Here is an 18,261-nt window from a genome sequence, read left to right as displayed (position 1 = left end):
CCAAATCAGCTCGCACTCTCTCTGTCACTCTCACTCCCACTCACCTGCACACTTTCCATTACTGCAAATCTTCACGCTTTCGATAGTCGTGCACTCAACAATGTGTATGGTGTTGGGCGCTTCAACACATAACATTACGTCCCAAGTGAGGCATACTTTATCTAGAGGTTGAAGGAATTAAGAGATATGCTATATGGTTGAAGGAAGAAAAAAGTGAGGTGACCCCTTCTTGATCCTAGAGGGGTCCTTGAGTAATCAACCAAAACTCATAGTTCCACCAGCAATATCATATTGTCACCCTTTTGTGAATAGCAAACTTAGTTGGATATGGGAGTTTTGGTTTTACATCACAAGAAAAACACTTAGAGAGTCACCCTTATAGTAAGTAATCCAGCACCTATCTGAGATAGTCACTTACCAACCAAGCAAAAATGAGAGTAGCTAACAATGCACTTGGTTCAAAGAGAGTTTAGAATGGGGGCAAACGAAGCATTGACCCATCTGTTGTAGCATAGTCACACATCTAATCCCCTAAATAGTATTTGTTTGGATTCTATCCTATCAATGGATGTCTTGTTTATTAGCTCTTTCTAGTTGATTCTCATTGGAAAGCTACTCAACTTATGAGGTCCACTCATACTTACAGTCCAATCATTTGGATTGGACCTCAATTGAGCTCTCTCAATTTTCCATGCATTCATCCAAATATCTTTTAGTTATCTAAACAATTATACTACCATGCTATGAGATATAAAATAATTTCCTTTATAATTCATTAAATAGAGCTCAATTATACTCCTTTATCACATAACAAACAATTAAAAATGCATTGTATTTAATTAAATATATTTACCTTATTACGCTTTCGCAAGGGCTACAAAGCCTATTTGCTTAGGGTGGGACCTTCTAACCTTGCGAGGTCAAGTTGTATGTGATTGCACTTTCATCTACAGAACCAAGGGGGATTAACTCAATCAAAGCCCTAGTAGCTCCCTTTCCTAGTGAAGTGCTTGACAATCTCATTATTTCTACCCAAGGGGGATTTACTCACTCAAAGCCTTAGTAGCTCCCTTTCCTAGTGAGGTGCTTGACAATCTCATTATTCCTACCCAACCCACAAGGTCAAGTAACTCATCTTGTAAGATGATTATTTCATATCTTTTGAGATGCACAAAACTTTAGATTCCAACCATTACTTGTTTTGCACGGGCACAAATTCAAGGGTTAATCCCATTGATCTTAACAAAAAAATCAATGATCCCATTAGCAATTTCTACTAAATTTTTCTGGAGGGTTTGGATAGTAGACCACTATAGATATTCGCCCCAAGATCATAGGTGACAATAGGTTGGGGCCTTCTCCAGCCTTTGTCTAGCAAATTTCTCTCTACAGCATATCTTCTCTCTCTGACAAATTCTCAGCCATTCTCAGCAGACAGCAGTGCATTTGTTATCAGGTTTCTTAGTCATCTCAGAAAGTGTGCCCATAAAAATTGGGTGCTTGGTGATTAGAGCAACTACTGAAATTCAAGGAATTACAGCAGATTTGAACAGAATTGCTCATCTACAGTTAGTTTGCCTTGCAAGCAAATGTTATTGGTTCAAATTGTACCCAAATTGTACTGATGACTGAAATCAAGGGGCAATTTGAATCTTGATGCTGCTGGTCATTTGTTACAGCCCGAAGCATTGAAATTTGTAGAAAGAGATCAGCCTATATCTTTGTGTACTACATATTTGAGATAATACAAGCTAAAGATATACCACAAAGGGTACTAGTTTTGGTGCCAATTGGGTGTTAGCTATCTCCAATTTAAGTGATAAAGTGTTCATTTTAGATTTGTGAATTTATTGTTGGTTGCAATTGCTGTCAAATCAAGTTAATTACCACCCTATGTGAGAAGGAAGGCTGGTTTCATTATCACCTTTTATTTAACAAATTGCCACTACTCTCTCATAAACCTACAATTTTCTCAGCACGGTACACAATTCTACTCTCATATGCCACAACATGGCCTTCTACATCAGAACTATACCAATGCTACACTCAATGATGAAAGCTTTTTGGAGATCTAGCAAGAGATCAATAGCGGTTCTGAAATAGGCTTTTCTTCTAGCTTATTAAATGCTAGAACTTTCTTGTCATCCCATGTAAATGGAACTTTGTTCTTTTGCAATATAAGAAGGCGTGAAGCAAGTTCAGCAAAGTGGCATATGAACCCTTTGTAGTATGAACACAGGCCCAAAAAGCTGCATACATCATGCAAGGCTCTCAAATGAGGCCAACTATATATTGCTTCCACTTTTGCAGGATTCATCCTAGCACCATCTTTTGAGACAATATGCTCTAACAAGTGAATCTCTATCGTGAAGAATTTACTCTTTTTTGTGATAATAATGAGTTTATGTTTTCTAAGTTCCTCAAAAAAAATTGTTAAACGCGTTCAATGTTTTACTTCATTCTTTGAGTGGACAATGACACAAATGGCATTACTAAAGACTCATATAACCCAAAAGTGGCCTTGAGAGTTGTCTTGTCCCTTGAGGATAGAGCGGATGTGACTTTAACTCCTTTTGAATTGCCATCTACATTTAATGCATAGTGAGAAGTTGTGAACCCAATTTTCCAAGTGACCTTCCAATCCATAGGATCGTAAAGCATCACGCCTCACTCGTTTTGGATGTTCATGACACTGGTCGAGACCCTGTGATTTGTCCCACCTATATTTCTTTAGATTCTAAGTTCTAACAAGGAGCATCTAGCATATACCTATATTTCTTTAGATTCCAAGTTCTAACAAGGAGCATCTAGCATATACTCACTTTTTCATTGCACATTTCCACTCATATTATCCTACATCTTCAATATCCCTATCCTTTGGTAGTGGGAACCGCTAATCTAAATTTATAAAAGCATCAAAAGCATCTTCATTGAAGTAGAGCTATGTGTGTTCTATGGTCTTATGTGGTACTTATGCTCATTGTTTGTGTTTTAGTTTGCAACTAACACATGCAAGGACCTACTATTTTGATTGGAGTAGAGACTTGGATAGTTAGGCACTGCTATATCAATTGCCCTTTGGTTAGGCTTCACACTTTCGAACCAACATGGAGGCTTCTTTTTCCAAGGGAGAGTCAGAACGTTGAGGCTACCATGGAGGCCATTCATCTCACATGTTTTTAGTTGGACAAGTGTTTCACTCTTCTTCATTGGATGCTTCTCCTCCCCCCTTTGGCATCAACATGGTGGGGTGGTAGGGGGTGCTTACTTCTCCTTCCACCATCCAATGGTCAGAGGGGGAGGTATCATTCTCTTGGTGCTTACAAGGTCTCATTCATTATATTAATATGTTCATGCCTTTGTATTGTCATTCATTTGCATCTAATGGACATATGCTTGTACAAGGGCACTTGGGCAAGTGAGCAATTCCTTTGTGAGGGTACTCCTCAAGTTGTACGAGTGCATTGTGCATACCATTCTGTTTGAGCGTAACACTTTGCATTACTCCTTGCATCCCCCTTGCATTGGCATTGGGCTAATGTGAAACGGAGTGCTTTGGATGGGGGAAAACCTGTGTATGCAAGCACCCATACAAGGATAAAACTCCTTGCACATGTAAGGATGCCTTCTTTCTACCTTGTCAAAGGAGTGGTCAAGTTGGATCTACTATATTTGCAGCAGATCATCATGGCAATCTGCTAGGGCAGACACTTGTGGCAGCTATTTTCTCGGCCTTGCCTTACACTGATTCTATTTATGGAGGATGCTATAATTTCCCCTCGTACTGTCAAAAAACAGACAAACAAAAAAGTAAGACCCATTCAATTGGGCTGCTTGAAAGAAGAACAACCATCGCCCCTTTAGTCTTGGTTTGTTCTCGACATGCACCCATGACCAATGCCCTGTTTGCTTTGGGGTGGGACCTTTCAGCTATGAAAAGAGGGTGGAGACATGACTTACACACCATCTCCAGCACAGTCTTTTTTGGGCCTAGAGGATGTTGAGCCACTGATATTAGGGTTTGCACTTAATCTTAGTTGTTGTGCCTAATTTAGTCTCGTAAAAACAGCCCAAAACAGAAATCAATGCTAAATTGTCAAAAAAAGATTGATTATTTTTTACAATAGGGCGAATGCAACCCCAATCTTCTATTGATAGGAATCTGTGTTTAGGGCATCCTTATTCCCTCATCCTACCGGCCAGTCTTCAGCTCTCACTTTCACATTGCTGCCCACACAACTTCTCGGAGGACATCACCAGTTTGTGGACACTTCACAAGTGTTAATCTGCTGTCCACCTAATCTCACACTCCACACAACCTTTTTCAGGCTCCTGGAATGCATACACTGCTGCTGCCCTCATCCACCGTCAAACATCTGCAGACTGATGCTGCTGCATTTCAGGATTCATCTAGAGTGCGATACATTTTGACATCACCTTCAGACACCTTTGCCCTAGTCCTAGGGATATGGAGGTTCGAGGCCCCCTGATTATATCATCTTTGTTGTCATTCAGTATTCTAAAGATTGTTTTCTCCTTGCTGTTGTATACTTGGCATTTTCTCTTTTTGCCATATGATTGCTTTACACGCACTTCTACCTTGAAAGGTGCTAGTGACCCAGTTGTTGCAAAACCCTTGCTTGAATGATATCCAAACTTTTTGTGCTTTTCCTTGAACCAAAAGATATTTCCACATTTGTTGTGCATTCCCTTGGATAGAAGTGGATGCCTTGCACATCTTGGACGTTATATTTTTTACCTGAATAAGCTATGTCAAACTATGGATGAAAGCCAAAGTTTTCACCTTGTCCTGTATTCCACTAAAGATCTCAAACTTTGAAGATTTTCCTCCATAGTTTCTATATTTCACTAAAGATCTCAAACTTTAGAGATTGTCCTCCTCCATAGTCTTTTTCCTTTTCCTTTGGAGTGAGGTGGTCATAGACAAGTGGCTAGCCTGACTTGCACTGACCAACACCATTGGTGCTGAATTTATGTTACTAAACATTGGAACAATTATACTTTATGGATGGGGTTGTACTACAAATCTTGGCAATTCACTACCCTCAAATCGATTCTAGGCAGTCTACACTTCCACCTCAAAAGGGTGCTAGTGAGCCACATATTGCAAAACTCTTGTTTGAATGACATGTATCCTCATGCCAAGCAAAATTTGTGGATAAAATACTACTCGAAGTGCTCAGCAAGATTATTTTTACTTAACATTTAACTAGGATAACAAGCTTATCGTAGCTTTATGAGCCTATCAGGCAGCCTATAAAACATGTAAAATTTTGATGTTTTCATTAATGCCATCATGGTGGTGAAACAAACTTGCTATGAGAAATTTTTATAATAAGCATCTTCATCAGTTGCCTCAATGAAGCTTATCACTTAAGATATCACAATGCAATATCAAGGTTGTTTCACTCAGTGATGACCACATCAAAAGTTATTGTTGTAGATGCCTCAATAAACAAATTATCTAATCTCAATACTCTCCCATATTCAAGTATAAACTAGGTCAACCACAATCAACTCCATTGATTCCAAAATTGTGAGCAATGCTGATACCATGGAGACTCAGGGTTTGTGTCTCTCGAACTGGTCTTGAAGTGAGCAAAGTTGAGTCAATGATGCAGATTAGAGCTCGGAGATGACCGCAATGTCCTGGCTGATGAGTCAGCAGCACTTGTAGATGAGGATGCTCTATGGAGGGAGCAAAGTGCAGTTCTCTTGGTCAGGGATACCCAAGAAGATATTGAATGATGATGGACAAGAGTAGAGAGAATGAAAGTTAGTCCTCAAGAGCTATTGTGATGATAATGATGATGATGATGTAATCTCTCTAGAATGATGGCTACTATCAAGATGACTAATAGGTAGCCAGTTGGAGGAGAAAACACAAATATGCCTGCTGCCAAAGAAATAGTAAAAGGACTTCAAATTGGTTGAGTACACTGTGAAAGATACCACCAACTGTTAGCGAGTCTCTAGGGTGCAAGCCGCAAGCGCAAGTGTAAACAGACTGTAGACAGCTGCCAGGAGGTGGGTGACTGGCTGGAATGCAGGTGACAATGGAAGATTAGACTTGCAAGCAACAAACTTAGATGCTACCAGGTGTGGCGGCAGCTGAAGGAGCCTCAAGGAAAAGCTGGGTAGCCACAGTAGATTGCAAACACAAGGCTAAGAGTCAAGTAACATGTTGACACTAGAAGTAGATGAGCTGTTAGCACTCTGAAGATGGTTGCTGGGCTGAGGAAAGGGAGCATGGGCTGATGTAGCACTTGAAGAGGCTTCAAAAATTGTGATGTCCTCCGAGTTAGGGTGTGGATAGTAGCAAAGAGTGTTTAGGAAGAATGATACGATGAAGAGTGAATTGGGGGGAAGTGAAGAATGCCCACAATATGCCCCATTTATAGGAGATTTTGGAGTATCTGTCCTATCATGTTCAGTAGCTACCAATAAATGCAAATAAAGCCTTTTTGGGGCTGTTAATGGAGAGTAAAGTTTGAAATTAATGCAATACAATTAAATACTAGTGTGTCTAATGCTTCAGTTGCTCAACACCCCCTCTCAAGCCCAAAAGGGACCTTAAGAGGAGAGAGAGACCCATTCTCCATGTACAGACACTTTTAAATATATGTCAATAAAATTACAGTAGGATCACCAATAAGGGCAATTATGCAGCAAGGTTCTCAATAATGAGGAAAATTAGCATAGATGGTGGTTTAATGGCTTGTTGTGCTTGCATCACTACTGAAAACCTTGTCCATTAACTTCAGCACCAAATCAAAAGTAGACTAGTAAACTGGAACACTCTGCACTGCTAGAATCATTGTCGGTTGTCCAACTATGGACTGAAATCAAGTGGGATGTCTCCCAACCACACTAGGATCCAAATTAGTGTATCTTGTTGCCTCCCCTTTGCTGGCTCTGAAGTATCCGGCAATGCATCAGTCTTAGATTCTTCACATGGTGGAAAAAAGTCTCCACTACAGTAGAGAGTTTATTAACCTGTCAACTGCACTAAGCAGTTGTGCTTTAAATAATAAAGCTGCATCACGGCTATGAATCCTGAAAACCACAAAACCAATTTACCAAACACGGATCACTCTAGATACTCTCTCTGACAAAATCTATTGCTAGAGATCTCTCCCGAAAGCCACAAATCACAACGAAAAAGCACAAAACCTTGCAGAAAAGCATCAAACAGCTCCTTAGCCCCTTAGACAGCTCCAAAACTGCATCAACCATAATGGAAACAGCATCACTTGCATTTCCAACAGCCTTCACCTTACATCAATCTGCTATTGCCTGTCCCTGAATGCCTTCACCAATCCTAAAATAGCATCACCACCATGGTAGACAATGTTGGCAGCATGGAGAATGCTAGCATAAAGGACAACACAATCAGCACTAGAGAGGACATGGCCAGTAGATGTAGTCATAGAGCGGCTGATGGCAGCCACAATATGCCCAGATATAGCTTTGTGGAGAAAGCTGTATTCTTACATGTTTTGTGTATTTCTTTTGCTTTAGGTAATTTAATTCAACATCAAAATATAATGATTCAGCCATAAAAGATAATTAAAACATACTTATTCAGCCATAACTTATTAAAGTCAAGTGTCCTAGTCCAAAATTTTGGCCCATGTCCAAATTTAATAAATTAACAAAACATTCACATTAACATTATTTACCTTGAGTCAATTAAATGTGGGGACAAACTTACAAATTAGTTAATTCATTGTTGATTCATAGAACCTTAGCAATTGATGGGCTTGCCCATGCCTAATGCAGCTCATGCAATATCTTGGACTTGCCAAAAAAGAGTTCCAAAGATAAATCACATCCCTATGAAATGAAAGCAAGAGGATGGTAGAGACAAACAAGACTCCTAGACTTTCAATCATGTGGTGTAAAAAATACTAGATGGAAACACGTATAGTGTGTGAGCCTATAAATAGATGATGGATGAGAAATTGGCCACCATAGATGGGCCGAATCTCGCCAATATAAAAATGTGCACAGGCCACATAGCGTAACTAGCAACGACTAGAATCAGACCTTGGATAAGGGCAAATGACATTTACCTCATATCGGCCCTACCTAAATTTAGAGGTAGATGTACAGTTTCACAATGCTGACCGTTTACAAGCTTGAATGTGAGCTCCTACTTTACACATGATTGTGTGACCAAGTCCACAAGAAGGGAGTACTCCTACTTTATTGAAGAGGGGGCCTTAGTTTCCATTTCTCTAAAGGAGACATCAAGGTGGAACTAGCCTTCCTCCTCGGTTAGGTTGGTAATAACCTTTTTAACAATAATTACAGCATTGTGTAGGTGAATGTTGATATATTCAAGTCATCTTCAGACTCTCTTGATGAGCACTTAAATAGTTTTGATGATGATAATGATAGTGATGCCTCACCATAGGGCTCTCTCTTTTTTGTATCTACTATCATTGTATCTACTATATCCATCATCCATTTATGTACTAGACTCTAGTTGTATCGCATGTTGCACGTAGCGCATGCAATTGCAAGGGCCATCCTCATAATTCATGTATTTATCTTATTTTATAATAACATAGCTATTTTCACTTTAAACATTGTACCATACCTTATAAAATCATAAGGTACCATTTAGTACTATATTTTATGGTACCATACTGTATCATATCTTTCATACCCGACGACTATACTGTTCACTGTAGTGTATATTTTCTACATGGTATCAGAATCCAAGGGGCTCTAAGAAGTGAAGAGTACGCAAGAGACAAGGGTTGTAATAGCGAAGAGGAGAAATGTCATCTACCACATTAGGTAGCGGTGCTGTTGTACCAGCAATTCAAACACTAAGAATTCATCCATCAATCTTCAATAAAGACAATGTAAATGGTACAAACTACACTTTGTAGAAGTTTAAAATTACAACTATCCTTGATTCTTATGAGCTTTTGAAGATAGTGTTAGGGACCGACCCAGAATGACAACTCACCCCCTATCCATACAACGAAGGCATCAAAGACTTGCAAGATACTGAGGAGTTAGTACTAAGTAGAAACGTGAAACCAAACAAGGATTCAGAACCTAGAGAATCGACTAGCAATGGAGAAGTTTGCTAAAGGAGAGACAGTTGGAGCATTCATCACTTGGATCAAGAATTTGTGTGACTAGATGGTTGGCGCTAGGATACAAAAGACTAGCAAGGAGCTCACAATTTGTCCACCAAAGTTTGATGGAGTGGTAATTGCTCTAAACACTTAGGTAAGACCCCCAAGCTTTGACGTTTGAGGAGTTTTGTGTACTACTAATGAAGGAGAAGTTGTGGCTTAAAGATCAAGAAGATAGCAATAGTGGAGATGTTACATCCTCTGCCAATGCGAAAAGCAAAGGTGGTTCCTCTACCAATGGTAACAAAAAGAAGAAGGGAGGTGAGAAAAAGTTTCAAGAGTACTTATACTGCAAAAAGAAAGAACATACAATTGCAAATTGTTATGTCAAGAAGGCAAATGAAAAGAATGATACTTTAAAAACTAAAGGAAAGAAGATAGCCAATACAGCTAAAGCAGAGTTGGAGTCATGGCGACTGAGGAAGTGTGTTCTTCGGCACAATAGGTACCTTCCACAGACTCATGGGTATCGGATAGTGACGCCTCCCATCACATGACCAACAAGAAAGGTCTATACAATTACATGTAACCTTTGCAAAAATCCATCATTGTGAAAGTTGGGAATGATGCAAAATGTCCTATTGAGAGCACATGTCCTATTCTATTTATTGTTGCAATTGGTGAACTCAAAAGGCTTTCAAATATGTTGTATATTCTAGAAATTAAGAGAATTCGGTTATTGATTGCTTCTATAATTGATCTTGTTCATAAAATGAGATTCATCAAGATAGGTGAAGAAATTCTTGATATTATTGGCAAAGTTGTCAGCAAAGGAGAAAGAATGAACAACCTATATGAGCTAAGTGCTCTTATAGCCACTATTGGTCTGGGCGCAAATAAACTTTGGCATTAAAGATTTGATCACATTGGATTTGTAGTATTTAAGGAGATGTATAAGCAAGGTATGGTTATTCACCTATGTGGAGTAATTGAAATGAAGGAACCATGTAAAGCTTGTATGATAGGCAAGCAACAAAGAAAGGCATTTTCATACGAAAGCAAGAACAAAGGAAAGGCTCCTTTAGAGTTGATGCATGCTAACTTCTGCAGTAAAAGGCCTACACAAGCCTTAAGGAGATATTATTGTTTTATATTAATAGTAAATGACTACAATAGAAAGATATAGGTGTACTTTCTTCATAATAAGGCTCAAGTTTTTTGTAAGTTTAAAGAATAGCTAAAACTTGTTGAGAATGAAACAAGACAAAGTATAAAGAAATTTAGAACAAATTGTGGTAGTGAGTTAAACTCAAAGGAGTTTGAAGACTTTTGCAAGACCAAAGGAATTATTAAGCATTAATTAATGATGCCCCATACACCTCATTAGTATGGCATTAAATGTGAAATCGCATCCTTGTAGAAATGGCAAGGTGTATGCTTAAGAGCAAGGGATTGCCTAACTAGTTTTGGGCGGAAATTGCTAATACTGCAATCTATATTCTCAATCGAAATTACACAAAGAGTCTCAAGGGAAAAACTCCTTATGAGGCATGTATTGGTAAGCAACCATTTGTCTCACACTTTAGAACTTTTGAATGTGAATGTTATTGATATATTCCAAAGGATAAAAGAAACAAGTTAAAACCAAAAAGCACCAAATGTAGATTGTTAGGTTATAGTGATGAGCAAAAGGCTTACAAATTATATGACTAAGAGGCAAAGAAGATCATAGCAAGCAGCAACGTGATGTTCAAGAAGCAGCCATATAAAGTGAAGGAGGATAACTAGTTCCTTCATTTTATCATCCAACGAAGTAGTCCACTATAAATCTATCCCAAGAGCTATCCCTACTCTCAATGAGAATAAAGCATCTTTAGAAGATGAGGAGAAAGTTCACCAACCTGTAATTGCACCACCAAAAAAGCCATTGCCACGATAGATGAAGCAGCTCTATGATCACAATAATCCTATGTCCAAAATTGTTGAGAAAAAGGCAAATGTACCAAGGTCTGAGAGAATAAAGGAGTATAGAAAGACTTCTGCTCACATAGTTAACATGGCCTTGATAGCCAAGATTATGAATGAAGTAAAGAAGTCAACAAACTTGAAATAAGCACTTGAGAATCCAACATGAAAAGCAGCTGTGCAAGCAGAGTATAATAGCAAAATGAAAAATGACACTTACGAGCTGGTGGATCGACCAGAAAAGAGGAAGATTATTGGCACCAAGTAGATCTGGAAGGTAAAGTATAAGGCTGATAGCAACTTACAAAAGTACAAAGCTAGATTAGTTGTATAGGGATTTTCATACGTTAAAGGATTTGATTTTCAAGAATCATTCGCTCCAAGTGCTAGAATGACCACTATTCACATAATACTTATAGTGGCCACTCACAAGAAGTAACCAATTCACCAAATGGATGTTAAATCAACATTCTTGAATGGTGACCTCAAGGAGGAGATATACGCAGTTCAGCCACCGGGTTTTAAGACCCCTCATTCTAAGAACAAAGTTTGTAAGCCAAAGAAGGCAGTGTATGGGCCAAGACAAGCCCCTAGAGCATGGCATCAATGGATAGATAAATTCTTTTTAGACTTAAACTTCAAAAGATATGCCTCAGATGCTAACTTATATGTTTACAAAGATAATAAAAATTTTGTAGTGATTGTTCTATTTGTGGATGACCTTCTTATTACATATGTTCTTAATTATTTAGAGCTTAAATATTGCTTACTTTACATTATTAAAGTACTTTTTCAATGTGGGAGAAACTAAATGAAGAGAATGCATAGACTTGCAACATTCAAGCGTAGGTTAAATTGTTTCATCTTTCTTAGATTCAAATTATATACACATACAAGTACACATTATTACTCTCTTTCTTGTGCAACACCAGGCTAGATACCAATTTTGCTATTGGTATTTTGAATACTTTTTCAAATAAACCACAAGAAAATAATTGGAAAGCAGGGATGTGGGTGCTCAGATACTTGAAGGGAACTCTTGAATATGGTATCACATACAATCGCAGAAGTTCTCTTGTAGGAAACTATAACTCCAAGTGGACAGATGACAACGATTTTAGGAAATCAGTTTTTGGATATTGCTTCTCGTTGGGTTCAAGAATCTTCTCTTGTATCAATAAGAAGCAACCGACAATGGCATTGTCTTCTACCGAAGCAAAGTATAAGGTAGCTTGTTTTACTACATGTGAAGCAGCATGGTTAAGGAGGATCCTAGGGCATATAGAAGTGCAAGATGAAGATCCAACAATGCTAAGACATGACAATCAAAGTTACATCACCATTGCAGAAATCCAATGTTTCATGCATGCACTTAACATATTGAAATCCAGTATCACTATGTGCATGGCTTAATCGAGGATGGGATAGTAGAGCTTATCTACTATCCAGTAAAGGAGAATGGAGCAAATATCTTCACCCAAGCTCTCACAAAGGATCTACTTCGAGTTCACTTGCAGAGACTCGGCATTGGGCTGAGGATGTAGTTCATCACCTATGGGTGGACATTGAGGAGAGGTGTTAGATATGCTCAATGCTCCACCCTTGTAATGTACCACAAATAGTCCATGGTGCTCTTAAGTCATAAGGCCACACTATAAGGAGAAGCCATATTTAAGCCCCAATTTCCTTGATGGAGGTCTGGGAGTAGCACCCTTGGAGCGACGGTAAAGAGAATATTCTCTAGGCTACCTAGGAAGGTTTATAATATGATTGGATAGGCTGATCAAACTACCTTCTTGGGCTATAAAAGAAAGCTCTCCCCCAAGCTATTATCGGTCTATCTTTCACCAAACTAGAGTCCTTCCAGCTACCCTTAAGCTCTTCGCCTATCATCTATTCGAATCACCATCTAAGCTTCACATTGGAAGCACACTGGTGGAGAAAGTCATCCTTGTATCAATTTGTTTGGAATTAAAGAAGTTTCTATTTTTCTTATATTTGATGTATATTCTCTACTCCTCGCTCAAATTTTATTCGCTATACCATGTATTTTCTACACCACCAACCCTAGTGCCTTTTGTTGTACTTCTTTTAACTATAGCTGTTAATCCGAATACAAAAGTTCATTTGCCAACAATTAGTGCATCCAACAAGTGTCCCTGTAAGCCCTAATGTACCTTGTCCCTGAACCAGAATGTGTGCCCTTCCAAAACAGTTTGAGCTTTGTCCCCTTGACCTTGCCAATTGTTTCTCACACAAACAGTAGCCTCTGTGTGACAAAACTGATCTAATGGGCCATGGCTTCTATCAACAGTCGAGCTTTGTCCCCTTGACCTTGCCAATTGTTTCTCACACAAACAGTAGCCACTATGTGACAAAACTGATCTAATGAGCTGTGGCTTCTATCAGGCATCAACATGCTCCACCATTCAGCACATACTTCTATCAATGCAGCATGTTCATGTCTAGAAGGATTTTTTTTAATGGTTAAATCAAATCTGTTGACTTGGCTACATGTTCAGAATCAAGGCAGCACTTAGTGGAACCTGAAGTGACCTCACTTGGACACAATTGTTGTGTACTTCCAAATTTTTATATGAGATCCTGACTAAATTGACTTGTGATATATGTACCTCTATATTCAATAGTGGGCACAAATTATCAACTCAATGAAACATGTTAGCACTGTTTTAAGAGGTATCTTTTAAATGGCTGGATGGATGTTTTTGTTCAACTATTTGGTGATTCTTTGTGCTGCAGCGCAAGAGAATTGTAGAAAGACAGCAGTTGAATGGCTTCTCTTCACGGCAAGGTGTCGAACCTTCTAGTGCAGAATTTATTGCTGCACTTGCAGCGGGAAACAACTCACAAAAAATCTTGCAAATTGGTTGTGGGTTGTCAACAATAGCACTTGCAGCTGCTGCACGAGCAACAGGTGGTCACTTAGTCTCTGTACATACTGATGGTGAGAAACAGGATATTGTTCACGATCACATGAAATATTTAGGTCTAATGGACTTCGTAGAATTTATTGCCTGCGATCCCATTCAACTGATATCCAGAACAAAGGATATTGATTTCACATATTTTACTGGAGACCCAAGCAATTATATCAGACTGTTTGATCTCTTGACTCTGCAAGATGGAGCACTTGTTGTCGCAGATAATGCACTCAGTGAGGCCTCTAATGAGTACATACAGCATGTAAGGCGCCAACCTGGACTCGATTCTTCTACTTTGCCACTTGCAAGAGGAGTCGAGGTGACCAAAATGGTGTGTTTAGAGAGATTTAACTCGGGGTAAGCTTCTGAAATTCTCCTCTCAATTTCAGGGAAGTTACTCGGATCAAACATCTGGTTTAATAGTCTGAAATGTTAGCATGGCTTCATTGTAGACGACTTCTGTACTCTGGACCCGGCTATGATGCAGACTCTGTCAGTTTTGTAAGTAAAGAGACAGAAAAGGGCTCACAAAAGCAGGCTTTTATGCAGTCTGATTGTACACCCACTGAGGATTCGGTGAAAGAAAATCAAGTCTTGTCATCTGAGAAGCATAGTGCTGATGTTGATTGTGATGATGCATACACAGCTGAAGAGATACAGGCGACCCAATGTGATACCAGAAACTCTGGGCTAAATTTAGTCATTCAGAAGGTCCAAGAAATGACTCCGAGTTCACAAGGCCAGTCTGAGGCACCTGAAGCTGGTGATGTAATAGCAAAGGAGGAAGATAGCAGAAAATATAAAGATATGAATGGTGAAATTATAGATAGTTTGGACAAGTTAAATTTACCCCTCTTAATTGATGGCTGTACAACACCTTCCACTAATTCTACTACAACTCCCACTGGCAACACAAAATCTGTTGGATGGCGTGATACTGTAAACAGAGCAGACGCATGTTCCGTTTTCGAGGTGAACTTCAGAAATTGCAATGGTGAAACGGAGGTTTCAATCAGTGGATTGAATTGGGACATGCTACTCACAGACATCACAATGGCTTTCAACGACATGGGAGTGAGGTAACACTTTTCCTATGCATGGATTCTGTGCGAGCCGATGCGTAACGAGCCTGCCATGTTATTATTTAATTGTTTTTCTTGTCCAAACTGCAATAACTATAGCTAGCCTAGCTTTTATCAATTAAAAGAAGGCTTTCTCTGCTGCGATGATTATGCAACAACGCTGCTGCTGCAGTGTCAAGGCAGCCAAAATATCCACCACCCACGACGATACCATCGAGGACGTGTTTTATGTCGTGGATGCGGAGTCGAAGGGCCCTCTCCACGCAGCGCGATGGGATGCCATCAAGAAGAGGATCTTGCAAAGAATACAAAGGGCCCGTGGAGCCCCCGTGGAAGTTGGGGGACGTGGTGGTTTATAGAGAGAGAGAGAGAGAGAGAGAGACAGAGTGTGTGTGTGTGTGTGTCTTCGACTTTCGTCGTCGTCGTCGTCGAAGCGGGATGTATATGCACGTATGTATGTATGTGTGCGTGTGCGTGTGCGTGTGCGTGTGTGTGGAGAACTGGGACGGCTCTCTTTCCTTGGCAGATGGGTATCTGGACTCTGGACAGTGAGTGTAGTAGCTTCAGCTGCAACGTGTGTGTTTGGTAGACAACCCACAAAATTAGTTGGTGGCAGAAGTTGCTCTTCTCCGAGGCCCACTGAAATTGGCACGCACATCAATGTGGACAGATTTTGATAGGACGTGGACAGATTGAATAACATCATCATATATCCTCTCGCACAACATCGGATGAGATGCTCCGTGAATACCTTTCTTGGAACATGCTCCCGATCCTGGAATGCTAAGAGAACCCCAACCAAGAATGCCTTCGAGAGGAAACACCTCAGCCCTAGCCATAGCCCCAGCCCCAGCCCCAGCCCCAGCCCCGAGTTTCCTTAAAACTTTCATGTAATTCTCTAATTGATGGCTTATTGTAAATGATCAAGAGTTTCAGTGTATGCTTTCTTATAGTACCATCCCGAGCATCAAGGAGATGCAAATTTGCCCTTTTGAATATATGATTTGAGTTGCAATTTGTTCCGTTGTAGTACATTGGAAGAGTTAGGAAGTTTTGGTTGCAAGGCCTTTGTCTTGGTGATGTCCATTTTCCATTCTCTATAGCTAATGGAGCCAAACTATTTCTAAAAAGCAATGGAGGATCCTGTAATGTGGTTTTTCGTTTTTTCTTCATAATAGGGATGTGTCTTTTGGTTTTTTTCCTTGGTTACTAAATTGTGTGTGCTGGTGAGTGATTTTTCCAGTGGTAGAAGTGTGCTCTTTTTAATTTGTGTATTGGTATGTTTGTCTCTATGTAGTCAATAGTGGTTTAGTATATAATTATAGGTATCATGATTAGTTATATGCTATTGTATATTGGAAATATGTTTTATAATATGGTGAATTCAATTATTTTTTGTCGTAATCAATATCTAGTAAATTTTTTGGTTTTGTAGTTAGGATTGTTATCAAGGTTGTGATTGGGATATTAGGTGGTTTGAATAGAAATATAGCATTTGCCGTGTGGTGTTTTTTGTTTGAGATATGGTTAGTGTTTCAATTTTGTTGCTAAATATATACTTTGTACATTGCAAAAATGGTATTGTTGCCCATGTGTAAAGTGTTGAGTTATTGGAGTTAGGAATTATATTGTATTTGTTTCTAATAAACATAATACACTTGAGTTTGTTAAGTTGGTTGTGGTTTTTATATTGATGATGTGTCTATGTAATTATAATTTATTTAATGTTTGTGCAAGTGTGTTATAAATTTATTCTATTGTAGTTTTCATATTTGTGAATTTTCATTTTGATTCATTTGTAAGTTAGCTCGTTTTTGTGATATGCATTTATGTTTATTTTCCAATGGCTCGAGTAAGTACATGTTTGTGGGGCTAAAATCCATGCAAGTGTTGTGTGAAAAGCCATGGTTTTTAATGTTTATATGATTATATGTTATTGTTGATTGAACCAGGCATTCTATTCTTGTGTATCATTGAAGATGCATCTAGTTGTATAGAAATTTGAGTTATTGATACATTGGCATTATTGTTCTTATCTATTTGGAATTCTTTTGTCATATTATGTTCATTAATACCTTCAAGCTTTGATCCTTTTTTAATTGTAATAAACAGTGAGAGGCTATTTCATTAAACATGTTATCATGCAATGACATGCACAAACTCACTTGCTACTGTTAAGTCATCAACCATGATATTCCCCTTTCATTTGTCAAATCCATTATTCAAGCCAAAAAAATATAGGATACATACCTCTAAAAGTACATTAAGGGGTGAGGATTATACAACCAGATGTTTACATATCAACAAAGCTAGGCACTCACTATCATTCCATGCATCATGCTAATTCCTTGAACCTAAGAAGGTTTTGTCGAATTAAATCAAACAAAATGGGAAAATGAGGCTTCAATTAGATGAAAATGGTATCCTTGAGTAGGGTGATAAACTCATCAATCACTAATTCTATAAGATTTTCAACCTTATAATCTCACTTTCGATTATTGAAACCATGATTGAAGTTTGAATTATGTCAAAAAAAGAATAGGAAGGGCATTCAAAAGTGCATATGACTTGAAGAGAATGCAACATGATGACAAGAAATAAGATGAGGTTCAATTGTAGACAAAGGACACACCTCTAACAAATGTAAAAACATAGCCAGATATGGACTTTTTGTTGTCTATGTCTTACATTAAAAAAGTTTTTTGTAGTCCATGACTAGTATCCTCGCCACCATAAGTGTGCATGTCTACAATATTATTAAGGTATCTCATAATACTCTTCACAATGTCCCAATGTCGTCTGTCAAGGGTTGCCATCTAATGAGCCACAACTATTACAAATACTATGTTACATTGATTGGCTTTTATGGCATACATCAAACTGTCCATCGCATGTGCATATGGGATCTTGGCCATCTCAACCTTCTCATCATTTGATTCGGAACAATGTGCTTGTCTAACCTTCACATGAGAAGGTAATGGGTAACCAATAGGGTTATCACCTTGCATATGGAATTGCTCAAGAGCTTTATAAATGTACTTCTATGACAAGTATAGTCATCCTTTAGACCAATTGCGTATAATGCATATACCAAGTATGTGAGATGTATACCCCATATCCTTTATCTCAAAGCTCTTTTTAAGGTGAGTCTTC

At 38.7% G+C, this 18,261-nt stretch overlaps 1 protein-coding gene across 12 annotated transcripts in view; it reads left to right on the top strand.

The window, feature by feature from the left end:
* The window catches only part of LOC148012533 (uncharacterized), a 156,147-nt gene extending 139,838 nt beyond the window's left edge, over positions 1-16,309 (top strand). For all 12 annotated transcript variants that reach the window (XM_087669371.1, XM_087669369.1, XM_087669368.1 and 9 more), the window contains 3 exons: positions 13,845-14,383; positions 14,479-15,105; positions 15,281-16,309. In XM_087669371.1, coding sequence (XP_087525497.1) covers positions 13,845-14,383; positions 14,479-15,105; positions 15,281-15,467 — 1,353 coding nt within the window. In that variant the 3' untranslated portion in view covers positions 15,468-16,309. The remainder of the gene's footprint in view (positions 1-13,844; positions 14,384-14,478; positions 15,106-15,280) is intronic.
* Positions 16,310-18,261: the final 1,952 nt, after the last annotated feature.

The sequence above is a fragment of the Lygodium microphyllum genome, chromosome 27 (genome assembly GCF_053477565.2).
Source record: "Lygodium microphyllum isolate KBCC chromosome 27, Lygodium_microphyllum_v1.1.10, whole genome shotgun sequence".
Taxonomy (NCBI): domain Eukaryota; kingdom Viridiplantae; phylum Streptophyta; class Polypodiopsida; order Schizaeales; family Lygodiaceae; genus Lygodium; species Lygodium microphyllum.
This window is presented reverse-complemented; position numbering and strand designations above follow the sequence as displayed.